Source organism: Chelmon rostratus, chromosome 15 (genome assembly GCF_017976325.1).
Source record: "Chelmon rostratus isolate fCheRos1 chromosome 15, fCheRos1.pri, whole genome shotgun sequence".
NCBI lineage: Eukaryota > Metazoa > Chordata > Actinopteri > Chaetodontiformes > Chaetodontidae > Chelmon > Chelmon rostratus.
The window spans coordinates 15,890,632-15,913,461 of record NC_055672.1 but is presented as its reverse complement, the minus strand read 5'-3'; the positions used below and the strand labels follow the sequence as shown (position 1 = coordinate 15,913,461).

General features: G+C 43.0%; 1 protein-coding gene across 1 annotated transcript in view; it reads left to right on the top strand.

Annotated features, from left to right (window-relative positions):
• Window positions 1-22,830, top strand: part of LOC121618556 (ryanodine receptor 3-like) — a 105,345-nt gene that overhangs the window by 43,828 nt on the left and 38,687 nt on the right. Inside the window, exons 19-41 of the mRNA XM_041954059.1 lie at window positions 491-624; window positions 2,056-2,297; window positions 2,583-2,775; window positions 4,557-4,773; window positions 4,866-4,970; window positions 5,232-5,234; window positions 7,061-7,164; window positions 8,217-8,300; window positions 8,728-8,887; window positions 9,885-10,032; window positions 10,604-10,806; window positions 11,126-11,300; window positions 11,653-11,861; window positions 11,957-12,156; window positions 12,880-12,946; window positions 13,030-13,190; window positions 13,436-13,601; window positions 14,305-14,391; window positions 14,948-15,174; window positions 15,973-16,777; window positions 17,176-17,376; window positions 19,159-19,261; window positions 19,773-19,904. Of these exons, the coding sequence (XP_041809993.1) occupies window positions 491-624; window positions 2,056-2,297; window positions 2,583-2,775; window positions 4,557-4,773; window positions 4,866-4,970; window positions 5,232-5,234; window positions 7,061-7,164; window positions 8,217-8,300; window positions 8,728-8,887; window positions 9,885-10,032; window positions 10,604-10,806; window positions 11,126-11,300; window positions 11,653-11,861; window positions 11,957-12,156; window positions 12,880-12,946; window positions 13,030-13,190; window positions 13,436-13,601; window positions 14,305-14,391; window positions 14,948-15,174; window positions 15,973-16,777; window positions 17,176-17,376; window positions 19,159-19,261; window positions 19,773-19,904 (4,126 nt within the window). The remainder of the gene's footprint in view (window positions 1-490; window positions 625-2,055; window positions 2,298-2,582; window positions 2,776-4,556; window positions 4,774-4,865; window positions 4,971-5,231; window positions 5,235-7,060; window positions 7,165-8,216; window positions 8,301-8,727; window positions 8,888-9,884; window positions 10,033-10,603; window positions 10,807-11,125; window positions 11,301-11,652; window positions 11,862-11,956; window positions 12,157-12,879; window positions 12,947-13,029; window positions 13,191-13,435; window positions 13,602-14,304; window positions 14,392-14,947; window positions 15,175-15,972; window positions 16,778-17,175; window positions 17,377-19,158; window positions 19,262-19,772; window positions 19,905-22,830) is intronic.

Genomic DNA, 22,830 nt, shown 5'->3' with positions numbered 1-22,830 from the left:
TTGCAGTGTGTCCCCATCATGAATCAATCAATTTAACAGTGAAATGAGATCAGGAGCAGGCAATCAGCTGGCCTGGGTCATAAATCAGCCTGAATGTATCATTTTGCTATGTGAGCAGGAGAAAAGGGCCAGTGATAAAGGATGAGTACTCTGTGCCTGTCACCCTTGGCTGAGCTTCCTGGCCAATTTAATTCTACGGCTTTGTTAAGCCAACATCTGAGGGATATTATTGGGCATGTTTTTGGCCCCAATAAGCATCTCTGAGTAATTATGCAGTGGTTGCATGGAAAGAGACTGTCCCCAGAGCGGCAACCTGGACAGTGATTGGAGACAAAGATAATAAGTAATTTCAGGAGAGGTATGGATTCATATCCAGGGTTTAATAGGGGAAACAAGGTCAATGTGTAATCAGTTGTTGGGGAACTGTTGTGCTCTTCCTCTTGATACTGTTGCTTATTTTCCCCCCTGGTGCCTCCGCTTTCTTTTTTAGATTCTGGATGTGCTCTGCTCACTGTGTGTGTGTAATGGCGTAGCTGTGCGAACCAATCAGAACCTAATCTGTGATCACTTGCTGCCCAAGAGAGATCTGCTGCTGCAAACCCAGCTGGTCAATGATGTCCAGAGGTTAGAAAGCCATGCAAGCACCACACCTCCTTTCAACATCATGCTTCTCTGATATTTTTTTTTATTATTATTAATCCTCATTTCATAATTGCATTTAAAAAATGCAGTGGTTAAAGGTAAGGTACTGAGGTCTCATTCGTTACCAAGTGATTGAAGTCCTAGCCTGTAATTGGTGTGGGACTGGGTTGCACCAGCTATATGTGAATTCGAGTTTATGTGAAAGGTACTTTAAAGGTTCTTTGTAAATTCAAATTACTTTCAATCTGGATTTACTACATTGGATTGCACCATTAAAACATAAGCGATGTCGTAGTCAGTAAAGATTTGTCCAATCAAAACAGTGTAAACAGGAAGTCACTAGCATCACAATCTGTAGCATAATAACACATAGCTAACAGTTTAAGGGGGTCGAGTGATATAGTAAGTATATTGTCCTACAGTATATATACTCCTATATATCTTTTGTTTATGTTTTGATGGGAAAATATGTACGTTTCAGAGTTAGCAGTATTTAGCATAAGTGGAAAATATCCAACGCTAACCTGTCTGAATTTATTCTGTCATTTAGCTTCATGTTAGCATAACGGGTGAGTGTACGCGGTACACATCTAAAACTACATGTCGAGTATGGACCCTGCACTCTCGACGATATGGTCTTTAGATTGGACTGTGGACTTTACTGCTCAACCATGACGTGATGGTTTGGACATTGAAGAACTTTATACTGAGATTGCACTTGACCTTTACAGGGACAGTTTGGATTTTCTGGGGTTGTATGAGGTTACTTATCCAAAGTCAGTGTATTACCAACAGTAGACCCCACAGATGCTATGTACTGCTGTGGACGGGGTCAGCAGAAAAGTCCATCTAAAAAAACTCAAGTGTACAACATTTGCACTGCTTTATTTTGCCATTTTTTAGGTGAGCTTTTTTTTAGGTGTCTCTACAGGTTTTGCCATTACCCCAGCTGTCTCTCCAAACTGGGGTTGTGCTGGCCGTCATATACTGATAACTAATGCACTGACTATGAATAAGTACCTCATACAACCCCACTTTAAAAAAACAAACTATCCTTTTAAATCTCCTACTATCTTGTAGTATCCAGCAGCTTGTAGTCTTTGTACAATGAAAAGAAGTATTTTGGAGAGGGTGAGATAATTTTAACTCGGCTTTTATCTCGCAAATCTCTTTGGCTCATTTTCTTGACACTAGTGAAATGATCTGCTTTGCTCTGCCTTTTTTCAAGATATCACCACTTTTTAGGAGCTTCCTGAATCAAATATATCAGAAGCAAATTGAATCGTCTTGTCCTGAGGGCAGACTTTTTCATTAGTTTTAAGAGTAATATAACATTACAAATGAAAGTGAGAATGTGTGGGAACACTTCCCCTGAGGGATAACTAATGGTTTCATGTGTGACTTCTTTGCCAGTATGAGGCCAAACATCTTCCTGGGAGTGAGCGAGGGATCAGCTCAGTATAAGAAGTGGTACTATGAGCTGATGATTGACCAGGTGGACCACTTTGTAACCAGCGAGCCCTCCCACCTGAGGGTGGGCTGGGCCAACACTAAAGGCTACGCTCCCTACCCCGGAGGAGGAGAGGGATGGGGAGGCAATGGAGTCGGAGATGACCTCTACTCATTTGGTTTTGATGGACTTCACCTCTGGTCAGGTCAGGGGAGAAAAAACACTCAGTGTTTGTGTGTGTGTGTATAACTCAGCTCATAATCAGCCAATGTATTAAAGATGAGTGGTAACCCTGGGCTACAGCCAGGTTGTGTCTAGACAGAACCAGTACCCTGCAGGGACGATCTCCTTGCCCAGAGTGTGTGTGACTGTGTGTATGAATTTGTGTGTTCAGTCCTGTGTGTGTGTGTTTGTGTGTGAGACGTGATCTGTGCCAGCATCACTCACTAGGTCAGGTTTCACATAATGTGCGTGTGCGTGTCCCAAACAGGTCGTGTCCCGCGAGCAGTGGCGTCCATGAACCAGCACATCCTGACCTCAGAGGACGTGGTGAGCTGCTGTCTGGACCTGGGCGCTCCCAGCATCTCTTTCAGGATCAACGGACAGCCAGTTCAGGGCATGTTTGAAAATTTCAACACAGACGGCCTCTTCTTCCCTGTCGTCAGCTTCTCTGCAGGGGTCAAGTGAGTGTTTATTTGTTTCTCTTGTGTGTTGTCTGAGACGAACAGGCTCCCTGAAATTCCTGGGTGATGAATGAGCTCCGCGGAAGCACAGATCAGATGAGACAGACAGGCTCAAGCCAGAAGAAATATACAGCATACATATACTGTATATACGGCACACCCACACACACACAAACACTGCCTGCATCTAATCCACCTACTCATTCTGGTCCAAACTCATTAATCCTGAAGGCCCTCAGAATGGACACAGGTAAAATCGTCTGGCTTCATGCGCTGCTCTGTTGCCATGGCAACTGCAGATGGCCTGATTGACAAGACTTTAAAACAGAATTTCAAGCTCCAGCAGTTCTTCCCATGATCCCATGATTGACTCTGACTTTGTGGAGCGAAGCAGCATTTTGCATTACCAGCTTTTACTCTTTGAAGCCCAGAGACACCCGACACCAAGAGACAAGTGTGATTTTATTTGGTCATATAAGCCACTTGAAAGTGAATTCAGCCCTTATTGCCTCATGAAATGAATTCTCAAAATGTAATACCGTACCTGACGGTCTGTGAGCAGTGGGCAGGGAATTAAGAGCTGCGTGTGATTCAGCGAATTGTGTTTCATGAAGGAATCAGGGTAGACTCTTTCAACGATGCTGGAAGGTCCTGAGTCACCCAAGTTTATTACATTTAATCCCGATGAGACATGAACGTCTGCACCAAATTTCATGGCAATCCATCCAGCAGTTGTTGAGACATTTCAATAAAATATAAAAATGTCAACATCATTGTGGCGCTAGAGGAAAAGTCAGGGGATCACCATGGTGATATTCGTGGAGCTAAAACAGAAGGAAAAAAGACAGCAGTTGTGCGCCTTCATGTCTTCTATTCTAGAAACTTTGCCACACTTAAAAGCCTTAATAGGGTTTTTCTTTTACAGTATAAGTTCGATAAGTTTGATTCTGCTCGTGTTTTTCAAGCTTCTGCTCTGCTCCTCTATTCTACTCTGTTCTTGTCTAAGTTTAGTTTAGTAATCCCCTCTACAGCGGTCATCGTCACTGCTAACTCCACCACTGGCTCGTAGAAATGTGGATCTTCCTCCTACAATGCAGTGATGTTGCCAGACGCTTCTTTTCACAACTAAGGAGTTGAAATCAAAAGCTTATAGAATTTTTCGAATAATATTAATTGTAATTGATCCAAAAAGTCAGCTTGTATTTCATCTATCGCTCACTAGTCATGATTTGCGGAGTTAACACTCTGCCTTTCACATGGAGAAGGCCACCCTATAACCGCTCTTGTGTGGGTTATGACGCCTCGGATCTTGTACTTGAAGCTGACCCACTGAACAGGGTGAACGTCTCCACGGATTTGAACGTGCCAGAAAATGACAGCCTCACATCTTTCACCACTCAATAATTGAGGGCTACAGTCAGAATGGGCTTGGTTGCGTCACCGCTACTACTTGAGGAGCTATTTTTGGTTGGCCTCAGGAGAGCCTCTTCACAGTGATGGCCTGAGACAGGGTTTTTTTTTTCTTCTTTTCAGTCTCAGAGCTAAACTTGTCCCTGTTAGAGCAGTGGCTGGAACAGATTGAAGAGGAGGAAAGAGCAGTTCCGTTTAGCTGCATGGATAGTTTTCTTCTCACTGGCTGCTTCGTTCATTAATCGCTGTCTGATTAACACTTATGATTAAATATACAGATTACACATACACAGTCTTCTCCTCATCCCTACATGTTTAGTGTGTAGGTTAATAGAATAAGCCAACAAATGACCAACTTTTGATCTCATTAGGGTGCGTTTCCTGTTGGGCGGTCGTCACGGCGACTTTAAGTTCCTGCCTCCATCAAGTTACGCTCCGTGCTATGAAGCCCTGCTGCCGAAAGAGAAAATGAAGGTGGAGCCGGTGAAAGAGTACAAGAGGGACATGGATGGAGTCCGAGATCTGCTGGGCACCGCTCAGTTCTTGTCGCAGGCCTCCTTCATCCCCACGCCTGTTGAAACCAGCCAGGTAAACTAACAGGAGAAGAGCGGCGCTGATTCCCGGGATAAAGATTTTAATAACCTTCTCGCTGTTTACATTTCCCACACCTATTCCCTCAGATCGTTATGCCGCCTCATTTAGAGAAGGTTCGAGACAGGCTGGCTGAGAACATCCACGAGCTGTGGGGCATGAACAAAATCGAGCTGGGCTGGTCGTACGGCAAGGTGAGGAATACGCAGGATTTACTTACACATAATACTACGACAACAAAATCATCACTCTCGAGCAAAAGATAAAAAGCATAATCCATACATTTTGCCGTGTTTGTGGTGTAATAAACATCACAAGTACACATTTTCTTAACAAGTTTGAGTTAAAGACCGGCTTGAAATGCTTTAGCTGTTAGCAGTATTAGAAGTGAATCATCAGAAGCCTGTACGTCATCTTGCTTTCTCTTTTATAATTTGCGGTTCACACCAAAAAAGAGGGTAAGTGGAAAGAACACTCTCATTTGTCATGTTCGATGCTTTTCATGCCATTCATTTAGATGCTCCATTCCAGTCTGTTTGTAGGTAGCAGAGTCATTGTGTCTGTGTTTTAGTATAAGTCATGAATTAGAAGTATTGTTTCAGCAAAGGGCAGAACAGGATGTTTTGGCAATTTGAGCACAGCAATAAAGCAAGAGGGGAAAGCCTGTGTTTTAATTGTCTGCGTTTAGTTTCTCCTCTTTTAAAAGACATTTTATTGATTATTTAAACCCATACTCCGTCATCCTAATGTAAACCCAAGGGTCGCTTTTTTCTCTCTCTCTTTTTTTTGATGCAGCTATAGTTTGACATTTTGGGAAAAATGCTTGTTGCTGAGAGGTATAAGAGAAGATCAATACCACACACTTAGCTTAGCTTAGCTTACCATGAAGACGTGCAGCTGGGGAAAACAGCTAGCCTGGCTCTGTTCAAAGTTCAGAAACACAACCAGACTCCAGACTTTGAACAGGGATTTAACAAACGAGATACAAAGTGTTAATTAGAGAGCCTTGGCGATGTTAGATGGAGGTTTTTCTTAGAGAGAGCCAGGCTCGCTGTTTTCTTCTGCTTCTAGTATTTATGCTAAGCCAACCAGCGTCTGTTTATAGCATCATACCTAATAGACAGATTGCAAGAAATAGTTAATAGAATTTCCCAAAATATCCAATTATTACTTCAAAATTTGTTTAAACGAGACTGATTATGGTTCATAACCCCAAAATGACCTGTTTTGCCCTTAAAGGAACAGATGACAACACAAACAACAATATGGAACACAGCTCTTATGTCTATAATACAAACAATACACATCAAAGTCCTCCCTCTGTTAATGATACTGCCAGCTTTCATACAGGCCTTCAACCTCTCCAACACCTCAACAGAATCTTCCATATATCGAAATCTGGGCCTTTTTATTGTCTGGTTTCTCTCACTGAAGCTCAGGAGGTCAGAGGCTGTGTCAGATAGTGTTAAAGCATGTTGAGAGATAGCCAAGTTGCACATAGTTTTAGGTGTATTTTGGATGCAGTCACAGCGCAGCTCATTCCGGGCTCTGTAGTTGTCGTTCATTGCGATTAATTACGGCAGCAGTCACAGCAGATGCCTTCCAGCAGAGGGAATAAGCAAAGTACCGTTTGTTATTTAGCCCTGGCTTCATAAAAATACCTTTTTCATTTATTGTTTGTTCCACAAATGTAATTCTGTAAGAGGAGAAGCTGCCAGAGAAGATTTCCTGTAGAGTTCTTGTACTATTCACAAAAGAGCTGGCTGGTGTTCATTGGACCCACACACACACACACACACACACACACACACACACACACACACACACATACACACACAGCTGCATATCTGTACGCAGCCCTGCATGTTTTCTTGGTAAACATCCGCCATTGCCATGCCGCCTCCTCTGAGCAGCATTGCCAAAGGGATTATTTGGCATAAGGTGCAGCCTAGCGAGAGGCCTCACACCTCTCACTTGGTATTCCAGTCACACACCTTTCTATCTCCCCCAAGAAAACATGCTCCCTTGTTCCTCTTTCATAACATGTTCACTAGAGTAGACTGTCTTATCACTGCAACCAGTAGCAGCCTGAATTTAAACCACATCCCCCTCTCCTTGTTGGTTCACAATGACACTGACTTACACGGCTGTGTATTTCATGCGCATATATATTCAGTAAACTTTCCCACATGGTGTACTTAGAGAAAGAGTTACCATGGACCAGAGTTGCAGGTAACAAAGGAAAGTTGAAGTATTGTTTCTGTGACTGTTCTTTTTCTCATAGATAAGGGATGATAATAAGCGGCAGCATCCGTGCCTGGTGGATTTCTCCAAGCTGCCAGAAACTGAAAAGAACTACAATCTGCAGATGTCGACAGAAACTCTGAAGTACGCTGAGCATTATGGATTGATTTTCTCCACTGTACTTTTGTTTTTGAAGAGAAGAGAGTGTGGGACACAGTCAAAGAGAAACAGACAGATTCATTACCAAAAAATGACAAGATTAGGGTTTCTTTAGGAGCATCAGGTGGATATAAACCCTAGTAATGACTAGTTCAGTCAGCCAACTCACATGGGATATATTATGTCAGTGTGTAGTATGTAGAGTGAAGAACAGCAAGCATTAACACCTGTAACCACTGCTTGGATGATACAGTAATATTGCAAAATGCATCAGAAGAAATTGTGAATTTACATGTCCAAAATTATAACATTTATACTTTATTTCCTGCTTTATTTGCTGCTTGGCCAAGCGCTGATATCTTCAGAACTGTATTTAGTAGCAGGACAAACATACTGTACACTGAATGCTATTTTTCCACAGAAACCTATAAATTCATCAAAGCCCCAGTTTGAGTTTGATGTATAGCAACTATCATGTCCATGTCAGAAGAAATTAAATGCCGTAACCTAAATGAAGATGAGCAAACTCTTCAAATAAATTAGCTGTAAACTAAGTCCTCCTGGTCCTTTTCCACTCGTCAGCACTCTGCATAACACTTGGTTCTTTCCACAAAGGTCCCAGTGAGACTTATTACAAGTGTTTTACGTAGAGGCTCTTTAAATGGTACAGGAGAACACTGAGGTTTGCAGTGATTAATCTTGATCTGTGGCAGTGGCAGACACATCTGGGTGACACTGATGGGTTCCTGAGTGACATCAAACTCATTTTTCCTGTCACTTTGTCCCCTTAAAATGTGTGAAGAAGATCTGTCAAAAGCTCCTCTCACTTAGTGCATTCCTCTGGGTTTTCTTTGCCCTTTTTCCTCCCCTGACAGAGGAGGACATGCTCAGTTGAACCCATTACTCCTCCATTTGAACGCCCCCATCCCCCCTATTGCTTCTCCTGGCTCGACATGTGCTGTCAAGGTGTGCATGAAACACAATCTGCAGACAAACTTCACTCGTTCACTCACTTTGCGTTGTTTTCCTCCCCACAGGACCCTGCTGGCATTGGGCTGTCGTGTAGTTCAGGTCAACCCAAATGCTGAGGGTTCCCTCAAAAAGATAAAACTCCCCAAGAAGTAAGTGTGCATGCTCATATTTAGTGAAGGAATTCCATACACAGTCTTATTTATATTTAGCCCAGTTCAAACTGTTTGTCAGAAAGCTGTCTTTAGTTACTGATCATGACTGTGTGATAACAAATAAGAGACAGTAGATGAGAATGAGGCATGAGGCCATTCATATATTAGCCATCAATTGAAACGTATATATAATACCATAGGCTTTTCTTTAGTAAAAGCAAAGATGAAATTGTAAATCAAGATGTGTATAAACCCACTGTGATCATCAGAAAATGTTCAGCAATATGACAACAAAGGATATTTAGTGTTTCTGTAACTACTGCCATAAAGATTTATATCAGGCTGTAAATATGGGTCAAATAGTCCTGCTGGATACACCCTTTATTACTGCTGAGGGAAAATGTGTTTATCTTTTTTCCTGTAGCTACATGATGTCCAATGGTTATAAGCCGTCTCCTCTGGACCTGTCAGACATCAAACTATCTCCAGGTCAGGAGCTGCTGGTGGACAAACTGGCAGAGAATGCACACAATGTGTGGGCCAAGGACCGCATCAAACAGGGATGGACGTACGGCATTCAGCAGGTACGCTGCATGCATTCAGTATGCTGGACCAAAGCCAGCTGTTATTTTGGTGATAAAAATCTATTCTTAAAAGGCATATATATATAGAAGAAGGAGGCAAGGTTTTCTTCTGACCTCTGTTTCCATCTTTGCTCCTGTATTTTTTATGTGCTCAGTTTCTCCCTCATGCTTCATTAATTCACCTCCCATACTTTCTATACCTTACAAGTGCATGTGTCAGACGGTTTGTATGGGCTGACATTTCCGAGCTATATGTCATTATTCAATATGCAGCAAGATGTTCTGCAGTAAAGGGCAACAAGACACAGACTGCATTGTGCAGAACACACTCGTCTCCTCTCATCTGTTGAACGAACAGGCGCTAAAGCTGCACACACACCGACTGCGAGCGTTTGTTAATCTGGCTTTTGGTGTATTTTGGTACTGTTGCCATGAAATTGGATAAAACACTCTCCCCTGAAATCCCAAATTCTCCACTGCTTTTTGCATGAGTGTGTCATCCCTGTGAAAACTATGTATTTCAGTCGGCCTGGTTCGGTCTGATGATATTGTTTCTGCGATCGCTGTTGTGATTGGTTTTCGTGAAATGAATTGATGTTGTCTGTTTGCTTTTCACTTAAAAGCATTAATTTACAACAGGGATTGAGAAATAATTTGATCCATCTTGCAAAATATGATAAAGTGGATAGAGGTTTTATTTAAGACCTCCAGTGAAAGCTGTTAGGACAGACCAAACAAAAACAAGCCCGTGAATTTCCTAACCAGCACAAGATTTCAAATTAAGCTCCACAAATCTGCTTGTGGTATTAATATGATACTTCCATGGTTGGAAGTGATTGGCAGCAGTAACTCAATGGCAATAAATGGCCAATTAACTTCTCAATTACGGGGATCAGCAGCAAAGTTGTAACAAACACAGCTGGCTCCTTTAATCCGGCCTACAATTGATGAGACAATACAATACATGCATTTGTCTCTGCCTCTCTTCTCCCTGCAGGATCTAAAAAGTAAGCGCAACCCTCGCCTGGTTCCCTATGTTCTGCTGGACGAGCGCACCAAGAAGTCAAACAGGGACAGCCTGCGGGAAGCTATCCGCACTCTGATTGGCTATGGATACAACATTGAGCCCTCGGACCAGGAGGGCGGTGAGTTCGACTCATAGGATGTGTGCCTTTTAAAGTGCCCGGCCATTCAAATTAGTAGTAGAGTAAACTTTATTGTCCCTGAGGGGACAATAGCACGTAAAATGAGAAACATCGCAGAACAGCCAGAAACCTTTGACACGATGCGAGACACTAGCTTCACATAAAAACATCTTATAGCAGAAAAGAGACATTTGATTGTAAATTTGACAACACGGCAGCAAAAAAAGAACCTAAGAATTAAAGTGCTAAAGTCCTCGTGTATTTTTTGCACATTTCTCTACAGCACTAAAATTTAGCACATTTGCAAGTTAGACAGCACATGATAAAATTTGTGTTACAATGTTATGTTCTGCAAAGTGTGACTTCATTTTCCAGTCCAGATAAAAGTCTGTGCCTCCCACATCCTGTCAGTCCACAGTGAGAAAGAATAAGAGTGTGAATTTATCTGTCTTTAACCTCAGCCAGTGGCTGTTTTAACAATTAATGGTTCCATTATTAATGTCTTGATTTGTTGGAGGGGACTCTGCTGGTTCTACAGCCTGACACTGTGGCTGTCCCTCCCTCTTACTAGGACAAGTGGTCGAGAGGCTCAGCATTGACAAGGTCCGCTTCTTCAGAGTAGAGAGGACATACGCGGTGAAGATGGGCAAGTGGTACTTTGAATTTGAGGCTGTGACGGGAGGAGACATGAGAGTGGGCTGGGCCAGACCTGGATGCAAGCCAGACGTGGAGCTCGGCACAGATGAGCTTGCTTTCGTCTTTGATGGATACAGGGTGAGCTGTCGACAGGACATCGATATGCAGTTCATGTTGATTGCACCACAGAAAAGGATATATATATATTTTAACTCTATAGGGTTGTAATATTGTTAAATCTAGTGTAGTTCTCTTTATTTTTATTTTATTTTTATTTTGCTGTAAAGACTAAAATAATGTTTAAATGATTAATGGTTGGACTCTTTTTGTGATATATATATATATATATATATATATATATATATATATATATATATATATATATATATATATATATTTATATATATATATATATGCATGTGCTATACTCTAATTTTATGTTTGTAAATGTGTAAAGGGTCATTGTTTGAACATGGGCAGCCGTCTGTTTGGGCGGTGCTGGCATGCCGGGGACGTGGTGGGCTGTATGATCAACATGGAGGACAAGTCCATGATCTTTACCCTCAATGGAGAGATCCTCATCACCACCAAGGGTTCCGAACTCTGCTTCACGGACTTTGAAACTGAGGATGGTGAGAAAGTGTGTGATAGCGGAGCCAGTTGTAGAAACTTAAGGTCGGGGAGTGTCAGACTGATAAGGTGATTGTAGACAGAGCTGTTGGTCGTGTTTTTAATAAAGCTCTCACATGCAGAGCAAAGAGCATTAACCTAGAGTGACCACACTGGGGATATGAGTGAAAAATAAGTGGCGCTCTGTAACGAAATCACTCTTATTTAATGTGACACTTGTAAATTGCCTTTTTGAAAAGGCTGGATTGATTTCCCCTCCCTCTCCTGCTGTGTGTATTCTTAGAGGCTTTTTCTTCTCTCCTCCCTCTGCTTCTGTTCCCTCTTCCTCCTTCATTTCCTCCGACTGCCCTTCAGGGTTTATTCCAGTCTGCAGTCTTGGTCTGGCTCAGGTGGGTCGCATGAATCTGGGTAAGGACGCCAGCACCTTCAAGTACTACACCATGTGCGGCCTTCAGGAAGGATTTGAACCCTTTGCTGTCAACATGAACCGAGAGGTCACCATGTGGTTCAGCAAGCGTCTGCCGACTTTTGTGAATGTGCCGAAGGACCACAACCACATCGCTGTAAGAACAAACGCAGCGACATATCTGTTGGTAAAAAGAAAAAAATCACAGAATTGGTCACAGGATGAATGCAAAGACTTTCCTCTTATCTGCAGGTTACCAGGATTGACGGCACCATTGACAGCCCCCCATGTCTTAAAGTCACGCACATGACATTCGGCACCCAGAACAGTAATGCTGACATGGTGTTTTGTCGCCTCAGCATGCCGGTAGAGTTCCACTCCATCTTCAAATCCAGTCCTGTTGTAGACATGAACGGAGTCCACGAGGAAGACACCCTTAAAGTCAAACACAGGTACTCCTCAAAATCATGATTTTACGCCACACTGCAGGCAGCAAATGGACTATTCAAGTTTAGTTTAGTGATGCATCTGAAACGTGGAGCTAATGCGAAAGTGCCTTAAACCTGCATTTCTTTCTAATGGCCAGCAGGGGGCCACTCCACCGGTTTCAAAAAGAAGTCAGATTGTATGGGAGCTTATGAGAAAATGACGCTACTTCTTTCTTGATTTATTACCTCAGAAAACAGTTTCTCACTTAATTGATGGTCTCAATTGCTAGTTTAAAGTCTTCTTCAATGCAGCGTGATGTTTATTTTGTAGATTATGGTCCCATTTCGAGTAAAATAGACAATAAAGCAGGGGCAGGCTGTAGGGCATGGCTACCTAGTGACCAAATCCCTGCCCCGCCGTGTCCTCTGGTTCTCAGTCAGAATCAGAAACCAGTCATAGCAGTGTGGACCTTCCACAGGTCCACCCTCTCATCCGAATATGGTCACGTCTGGCTCCATAAAAACAAGATGGCGATAGCCATAATGCCACATTCAAGCCTTCAAAACAGTAGTCAACAAACCAGTGTGTGACATCATGGTGGCTCTGTCCAGTTTTTGTGATACAGCCTATGGGTTAAAGATGTTTGGGTCATCAGAAATCTTAACATGAATGTTACTCAGCCAATCAGATCTATCTGTCAGCTGGGTTGATCCTGATGATCACCTGTTAAATGTGGTTTCTGATAGATATCCGTTGAGATCTGTGAGGCACAGTGATGAGAGTAGACGAGTGGACTACAGCAGCATCACTATGGTATTGTACAACTCAATTTTTTTTAACTACCATTTGGTTGCGACACCAGCAGTGTTGGCTGACTCTTTTGTGTGTCATCACAGTACTATCACTCGGTAAGGGTCTTCGCTGGCCAGGACCCTGCCGGCGTGTGGGTTGGATGGGTTACCCCCGACTACCATTACTACAGCAACAACTTCAACCTCAGTAAAAACCGCACTGTCACCGTTACACTGGGTGACGAACGAGGACGAGTCCATGAGAGGTGAGACCATTTTCAGCGGGGCCCCTCTTCCTTTTGCAACCGTCTTTATGTGTGTTGAAAGGCAAAATGTTTTATAACACACTATAATGACGTTTAAGGCAGATTTAAGTAACTGCTGATAAATACTGTACTTTTACAAACCCTCAAATGTCTTCATATTTGCTTACAACTACACAATAATGTATTATAAACCATTTGTTGAGCATTTACATGCAGCTTATAAATGCTAGTGTTTTTTCTGATAGTGTGAAGAGGAGTAACTGCTACATGGTGTGGGGTGGTGATGTGACCACCGCCGCGCACACCTCTAGCCGCAGCAACGTGGACCTGGAGGTCGGCTGTCTGATAGACCTCGCCACCGGCCTGGTGACATTCACCGTCAATGGCAAGGAGATATCCACATCCTACCAGGTACTCAGCAAATGTGTTGTACAACCTGAAGGAATAAACCAGAAAAAAGTCCATCAGTGGTTTATATTGTGCTGTATAAAGCAGCTGCAGTGCATAATGTTGTGATTAACCATGTCCTGCTTAAATCTTCAATTTATTTTTAGGCTTTTTTCAAACTTTGTAAGGACTTGCAGAATATGCACGGTGACTTCTTGTTGTGATTTTGTGTTACGCCTCCCCTGTGCCATTTATTCATTAATGCATTAATCCACCTGTAAAGCATCACCTGTCTAACTGTCCATCCACTCTTCTTTCCATCAGTCGGCTGTTATTCTGTTGACCTTGAGAGTAGCTTGTCTTCCTCCTTTGCATATTTTTGTAACAGAGCAGTGACGGCCGCATTGTTGAATTTCAGATCGAGGCTTTGCCTGTTCAGATGTACTCTGAGAAATAAATCTTAAAGAACCTTTCACAGGGTTTAATCTTCTTACGTTCTCCCTCGCTGAAACTCTGTGAGGCTTCACCCGGCCGCTAAGTCATCCCGCCAGCCGACACTCTCGAATGATCACGCATACACACACATACGTACACTAAGTAGTGGAGTTTCATGATGCATCATTAAGCTGCTTTCTGCAAGTCATGTTCGCTTGCTGCTACTCAAGCTTTTGATGTGCACTTCCTGTTTGGACCTGTTATTAACTTTCTGCTCTCTTCTCTGCTGCAGGTGGAACCAAACACCAAGCTTTTCCCTGCCGTGTTTGTGCGTCCCACCAGCCCCAACCTCTTCCAGTTCGAGTTGGCTAAAATAAAGGTAGAATCCTCTATTTGTTCCATTACGACAGCCTTGTTGCATGTACTGATGGCTGAGATACCAGAACAGTGTACAAGAAAGAAGCCAAAATCCTGTAAACACACTCCATTTGTCAAGAAAATGTCATTTTTACTGCTCACAGTTCTTTTAATTTAAATCTTATTCTCCTTCACACTCTGCTCAGAGATGCAGTCCCCACCCTCCAGCTAGATTCACTTGACTAATATTTTATCATGCCAGTGTCTGCACAAAAGATACTGAGAGCATCACCAACAAGATGGGTACTTGAGTCAGATGAAATAAGGAAAGATTGTGTGACTAAGCAAAAAATATAGCAGTGACACAATAAACTTAACAAATAGCTCTTAGACTGTCTTTCTTTCTTTACAGAAATGACAGTGTCATTTTTTCATGCACTTCAAAATTACTTTCTGCTCCAGAACAGGAAGTAATGTTTCTGTAGCAAAGTATACAAAGCCTTTTAGCTGCTTGTTTGGCACTGAAAAATGGTAATATTCCTGTAATCACTCCAACTATGTTTGTTTACTCTCTCCAGAATGCAATGCCGCTGTCGTCAGCCATCTTTAAGAGCGAACATAAGAACCCGGTGCCCCAGTGTCCACCCCGTCTAGATGTCCAGACCATTAATGCAGTGCTGTGGAGCCGCATGCCCAACATTTTCCTCAAGGTGGAAACAGCCAGAGTCAACGAGAGACACGGCTGGGTGGTCCAGTGTGTGGAGCCCCTGCAGATGTTGGCTGTACACATACCCGAGGAGAACAGGTACAGCACATGGCTTACTCTTTTTATGTGGTGTATCCATTCAGGGGGTTTTGGTTGATTTCAAAGGAAAAGCTTGACATTTTGGGAAACACGCATCCTCACTTTCTTGCCAAGAGCTAGACGGCAAGATCGATGCTCAAGACTTAAATATCAAGATAGAACCCAGAGGTAATTAGCTTAGTTTAGCATAACAGCAGTAATTGGGGGAACAGCTCCTTGTAAAACCATAATTTGTCTTGTGTATGAATTAAATGAACAAGATACATGTTAGTTGTTGCTCTTTACAAGTGCAGGTGTAGTTTTGAACTTTGAAGAGAGCCGAGCTAGCTGTTTCCCTGTTTCCAGCCTTAATGCTAGACCAAGCTAATCACCTCTTAAATGTAGCTTCAGATTTAGACTAAATTCAAGAGAGTGGTATCAATTTTCTCACCTAACTTTCGGTACAAAACAAAGAAGCGCATTTCCCAAAAAGATACTCCTTTGTATGTGAGCTCATATTGCACCAGATAATTAGTCATTTGAACCACTGACAGTCTTACAGACAGTTAATCAATGTCGTCGTTTTAAAAAATGTTGTGGACTTTTCTTGTACACAAACAAATTTCCAATCAAAAACATTTGTAAAGCCTCTTTTTTAAAGTATTTTAAATCCTGCACAGAAAAACAGCTCCACCATGCAGCTAGAGTAAAAAAGTCCACACAGAACCTTCAACAACCCGTATCCTGTTTGGTAAATAACACCTGTCAGGTCTTTAAATAGACTATTTTCATAATCTTCTAACAATCTCTTTTTCAAAGGTGTGTCGACATCATGGAGCTGTCTGAGCAGGAGGACCTGAGGAAGTTCCACTACCACACCCTGAAGCTCTACTGTGCCCTCTGTGCTCTGGGCAACACCCGCGTGGCCCACGCCCTGTGCAGCCACCTGGACCAATCGCAGCTCCTATACACCATCGACAATCAGTACCTGTCAGGCATGTTACGCGAAGGTTTCTACAACGTCCTGATCAGCATCCACCTGGAGACAGCCAAAGAGGCACGACTCATGATGAAAGACGAATTCATCATCCCCGTCACGGCCGAGACACGCTCCATCCGCCTCTTCTCTGATGCTTCCAAAAAGCACCTCCCGCCAGGGGTGGGGCTTAGCACCTCGCTCAAACCCCGCCTCAACTTTGCTCCGGCCTGTTTCATCAGCACCAAACGGGAGCATCTTTACAGTCCCCAAATCCCACTGGATGCACTGAAGGAGAAAGCTATTTCAATGTTGACGGAGGCTGTTCAGGGTGGTGGGCACCACATCCGAGATCCCGTAGGAGGAGGTGTGGAGTACCAGTTTGTGCCAATCCTGAAACTCATTAGCACCTTGCTGACTATGGGTGTGCTCTGCAGCGAGGACGTTCATCAGATCTTACTGCTCATTGACCCAAATGTTTTCAGAGAGACCCGGGAGGAGGGAGCGTCGGGGGCCACAGACAAAGAAGGAGTCACGGGGGCGGAGGAGAAGGCAGTGGAAGCCGGAGAGGAGGAAGCAGCCAAAGAGGCTAAGCAGCCGCTGAAAGGGCTGCTGGAGAAGAGGCTTCCAGAGCCCGTCAAACGACAAGTAAATAATGAGCACATATGAACAGATGCGACATCATCTTCTATGTGTGTAAACCACTGAGGCTAAATCACCAAAACATGTAGAATCAATGAACATCATCATCTACAAGTGCCAATTCACCCCTAAAGACTAACACAGCTGTGCACTCAGTCACATGCTCCATAACTGCTCCACTGTTATAGACCCATTCAGAAGTCAGTCAAACATGAAATGGCTGTCTCGTATTGAGCAAATGATCCTGTGGGTAAAGATGTCTCTTTAATAAGTGGGATTATATGAAGCCATAAGGTAGTTTGTATGTATTCCTAACGGACTCGCTCCTAACAGCTGTGTCTAAACGTGCAACAGTGATGCAACGGGTATTTGTTGTTTGTCTCCTCCCCTTGTCTGTTCCCCAGATGTGCGAGCTGCTTCACTATTTCTGCGACTGCGAGCTGAAGCACCGCATCGAGGCCATCGTGTCGTTCTCCGACAGCTTCGTCTCCAAGCTGCAGTTCAACCAGAAGTTCCGCTACAACGAGCTGATGCTGGCCCTCAACATGTCTGCCGCCGTGACTGCGAAGAAGACCAAAGAGTTCAGATCGCCCCCTCAAGAACAGGTGGGATGAGGCCATAGTCTCTGCTGGGAGGGACCGATCAGAAACGCTGGTGTAATTAATGGGAACAAACAAGCTCAGGGCGAGTTTCAGGTCGCCAACAAATTTTATTCTGTACTGCTAAAATTGCTAAATTATGTTAGATGGTCAAATTTTCAATTGTGTATGTTTTGTGCCCTTGAATACTTAAAATTTAAGCTAATTTTGCTTCTAAAACAGAGCAAAATAAATACATTTGTTCTATTGGTAACACTTTATTTTAAGGTACACATATTCGCCTTAAGCTAAATGTTATTAGCGTGCATATTCATAGCTAATTTGCTCTTTATTAGTCATTATAAAGCACTTATTAATGCCTTATTCTGGGGGTTAGAGTTAGGTTATTATGACTGAAGTACAACAACGTCCTAATTTACTATCAATTAGCAGTAATGAGGAGGTTATTAAGGGAAAACTCTTAATAATGGCCTAGGATTTGCAGAACATGGTCATGCAGAATTGCCATTCTGTTATCATACTTAAAGGCCCGGCACACCTGCACAGGTGTCTTCACTTATCCTGCGTATGTAGACTACTGCTCAGTTTGAAGGTGGTCAGATCGATCTCCATCTACCACAAAGAAGGACAAAAGTCTAATTTGTTGCATCCTGGCAGATGCAACAAAGTCACTTGGACAGTAATGAACAGACTCAAACACACTCCTGAGACGAACTCTAATCATTCACAACAATTGAAGTCACTCGCTTGGCTGTTCCATGCATGTGCTGCACCTTTCATTTTTAATATTTATTATTTATCTTTAGAGCATCACAAAGAAACATAGAATATCTGATTCATTTTTCAGAATAAACCTGCATTATTATTGCCTGATATGTATCATACACTATGCAACATATGACGTGGGTGGCGGTAGTGGTGCACACGGAGGCGTGCCATGAATAAATAATCACGATGAAGGGATGGCTTAGTTTTTAAATTCTGGTAACTGCTGACAGTGCGGCGGTGATATCCTCAGCCTGGCAGTTTCACAATAACTCGCACCTCCGTTCATGTGATTCCGACAGCTCTCACATATCTTCCACGTCACCTCATTGATGCAAATGTGACTTCAAGATGCAAATCAGCCGCAGAGGGTAAATGCTAGGAACTGCGCATCAGTTAGGCCTGATTCATTTTATAGTAAACAGGAATCTATAATATCTATACCAGAAAGAAATCCTGCAGGCTCCCTGCTTCAAATGATGCATGTAACTAGATAATTCAGGGAGCGATGTTACATAACTTCTGTAGTTTCCCCACATACATGGTTGATTTCTTTCCCCACCCTCAGATTCCCTTTTTAGTTTTTGTATTGTTGAATTTTGCGTCCCAGAGTGAATGAGAGCTGGTTCTTGATCCAAATCTATCTGAAAGCACTGTCTTTGTGTGTGTGTGGACTGAAAAAGCCTCAAGGCGAACTCATCCTTCTTGTCTGTGGTGTCATTGCTCCAATGCGAGCACACACACAAACACACTCACACACACACACACACACACACACACACACACACACACACAGCATCCCTTTAGGGTCACAGCTGGAGTTCAGCGCTTCACAGCTACTTTAATGACTTGTCATGGTGTCCTTCGGTCTGTGAGTGCAGAGGGAGAATTAGCCATTTAAGCTGTTGTTTTTCCCTGTGAATCCTGCAGTGAGATCACATCATGTTCAGATTCATTCTGAAACTAAAGAAATGAAGCGTTACCGAAGGTTGTTTATGTTAGTGTCTGCTTTCCACATCTTAGATCAACATGCTGCTGACCTTCAGTATGGGCGAGGACTGTCCGTGTCCAACAGACATCCAGGAGGAACTGTATGATTTTCACAACCAGCTGCAGCTCCACTGTGGTGAGACGCAGATTTCTATAAGCCGCTTATGTTTATTATGAAATGATAACCGATAAATGATAAATCATCATATAAAAAACATATATGGTGATTTTCCATCCTTTGCCTGAGCTGCGTTTATGTCAGCATCGTCTGAATTGTACCATTACTTCTTCCCACAAATGCTTTCCTTTTCCCTCTGCACCTCTCTCTGTCTCTGTTACAGTTCAGTGACTCTCAGATTGCTCTGACATCTTGATGTTATAATAAATTATTGAATTGCCCAACCCTCTGGCACAACCGACCTAATGGCAGTTTAAGCCGTGCACCAAACCTGTCATGGCACCATCCACACAGAGAGCAATAAAAAAACAACTTGAAATGGCAAAGAAATAGGAGATTCTGTACATCCCATACTATGTATCACGCACAAGACGTGTGCTAACACCACAGGAGGCCGCGCTTGGCAGAGATATTGCTTTAATATGCTTTGCTCTCCGTGTATATAGCATGTGTATGTGTCTGTGTGCAGGAATCCCAATGGAGGAAGATGAAGACGACCAAGATACGTCAATCAAAGGTCGCCTCCTAATGCTGGTGAACAAGATCAAAGGCCAGGCCCACAAAGCAGAGGAGCCCACACAGAAGGAGCAAGCTGCACCATGTGAGGAATTCACTCTTTATAGTATTACTTAATAATATTAGCGATGCTGTAGTGCACCTGCTGTAGCAGTAATACCAGGGTCTGGATGAGATACTGGTGGCGTAAAGCTTATTCGTGCATGCGTTGGCTCGCATTTTATTTCAGATTTAAATTCATATTATTGAAAGCATTGATCCAATCATATCCTTGTAACCACAGCAACAGACTGAAAAGTTGCCAAATCAGTAAACAATTAAACCTTTGGGAACGGCAGACTTTTTCTTTGTAACAGTCGTAGAAAAAAGTGTCCTTGATAGGGCTGGCACCCTCTGGTCGGTTGGTCGATTGGTTGCTCGATAAGCTCTTGTCCAACAGTTTTCTCTTTCCGTTCTCACTGGTCAGACAATCGCTTCCAGGTGTTGCTTTCATAAGGAGTAAAGTGCTTCTTAATCCTGTTGGATTAAGACACAGATCCGCTTGCTCCGCTTGATCAGTTCCGGTCTGCAAATATGTTCCTCTTTGCCTGTCTGTGGCTCAGTAGCCTTCAGTGTTGATAGGCTATTACTCGTGATGTGAAACCAATCAGAGGGGGCTGTGGGCGGGACATTGAGAAAGACTAAAGAAGCTAAATCTGCAATCAGAGTAGAGTAGAATTTCAGTCGAGTAAGATGGTAAGTTGTTGCGTTGTGTTTCTACACTACAATCTTTGCTACTTTCCCATAAAAGCAGAGGCTCTCACACAAGTTATCCATTTACTCCCATCTACATTCTGCTTGTTTATGGTCTCTCTCACCTTTTTTGTACTTGCTCCTCGCTTAGAGAGACGGGAGAACTAAAAGCAGGATCTCCTGTATTACACCTTCAGCCTTGCTTCCATTTGTCTGCCAGTGTCATGTGGACTGAGTCACCGGGCGGCAGTCATTTACATTTCAATTTCTTTTCAATTTCATTATGGTAATACGGAGCCTGGTGGAGGAGATGCTCCAGAGTGAAGAGCAGAGCTCCGTCAGCTGTTCGAGGAGATGAGAGAGGAGAGAAAACACAACGGTGGTAAAACCGAATCCCTCACCTGATTAAACCCGTAGACACGTAGGTACGTGCACGGGCACGACTTCACAATCATGAGCACACACAGGAACAAAAAGCATTTCAACCACAGCACTCAATAACCGGGGTGCCACAACGATATGAATACAGAACAATTTGCATCAAATCTCATGTACCACTCTGTGTAAGAGACCACCAATCAAGTCGCTGATTGCAGGTGATTACTTAACGGGTGGAAAATACATTCCGCTTTGTTCTGTTGGCCTTCAATGTTGAAAGCATTGTGTTTTTGAAACTCCTGCTCGCTGTTTAACATTTCGAGTTTTATTTATAGGCAAATGTCTCCATTTATGGCAGCAATTTGACCTTTCATTGGAATCACCCTGTTCTGGTAATAAAGCAAGACACATGTGTCTGCCTTTAATTGCAGATAGGGACTAACTAATGTGAAGCAGGGCGTTTGAAAACCCCTCTGAGAATCTGGCCATGGCCACATCATCCCCATCTATTCTTGAAAGCAATGCTGGCAACAAGAAGTGGCCAAATTGCAGACGGATAAATTTGGGCTGAAATATGTGTTGCTGACTGCAGATGCTGAAAGGCAATCTCTCCGCTGGGATTTGGCGTGACCCTGAAGTGGAGCATATAAGACCAATATGTTGATCTCCAAGGAGCAAGGCAGGATGAAAATAGAGGAGTGTGTATTTTCCCTTAAAAGAGTGCTTTAGGTGGTGGTCTCTGTCGGGTGTTGTGTGAGGAATGATTGATTAAAAGGCTGGTTTGTGGTGGCAGCTGCAGCTCAGGGGCATCGCATCTACTTCTGTAACAGCTGGAGGCGTCAGAAAGCGAGGGAGGAGAGTGGAATTATTTAAAATCTCTCTGGGCAAAATCACTTACTGCTGAAACAGTTTTTTCATTTTGTCACGATGCACACTGTCTGTTGGCAGGAAGTGTTAGAGTTTGATTTGGAAGCCGTGAGTTTCTCTTTTCTTTGTGGACCTGTTTTATCTCTTTCTTGTCAGTGGCTTTTGCAAAGTAGATTAAGACACAGTTTCTCAATATATGATTAACCTCCAACAACCTGAAACAAGATGTACAACCAGAATCTGCAGCCAATCCAGCTGTACGTAGAGCTAAATGCTAATGACACAATGCTAACACGCTCAGATTGACAATGTTAAACTGTGTTAAGCCTACCATCCAACAACATCTTTGTTTAACATGATTTCATGCTAATTTATGCTAATTAGCACTAAACACAATGTGCAGCTGAGGCTGAGTTTCACCTGATGATGGTGCTAGCAGAAAAGCTACAAATGTTTTAACAGCTCATCCTCTGGGGACCACGAGTGTGTGCAAAATTACATCGCAATCCACATATTATTTGTTGAGATAGTTCAGGCTGGACCAAAGGGCCATTGCGATCCTTACAGCCATGCTGTAAGTATGTATACATATAAATAAATGGAGTTAGATGTATTTTCTTGACAGGCACAGTACTGTATGGGAGCGTGAGAAGCCTTTGTGACAATTGGTATTTGTTTTGAGAACCAAAATAAAATCTTATATAAGAAAAAGGGTTTGCCATGAGGCAGGAGGACGACAGGGTGAAGATGACATGATATACTATTCTTACTGCAGCTATAACCTAACCCTCCCACCTCCCGACGCATCATCCTGCTCAGTGAGACCCCGCAGACACGAAAGGCGCCGCCGTCTTTGCCGTTATTTCATGGGAACGAAGTAACAAGAGCACAGAAGTCGTTTTTCCCCCCTTGATGAATGGTTTATCCAGCAGGAGCATTTAATGCTCATAAAAGATGACTTGCCTGAAAGAAATGTGTGTGCGTGTGTGTGTGTGTGTGAGAGAGAGAGAGAGAGAGAGAGAGAGAGAGAGAGC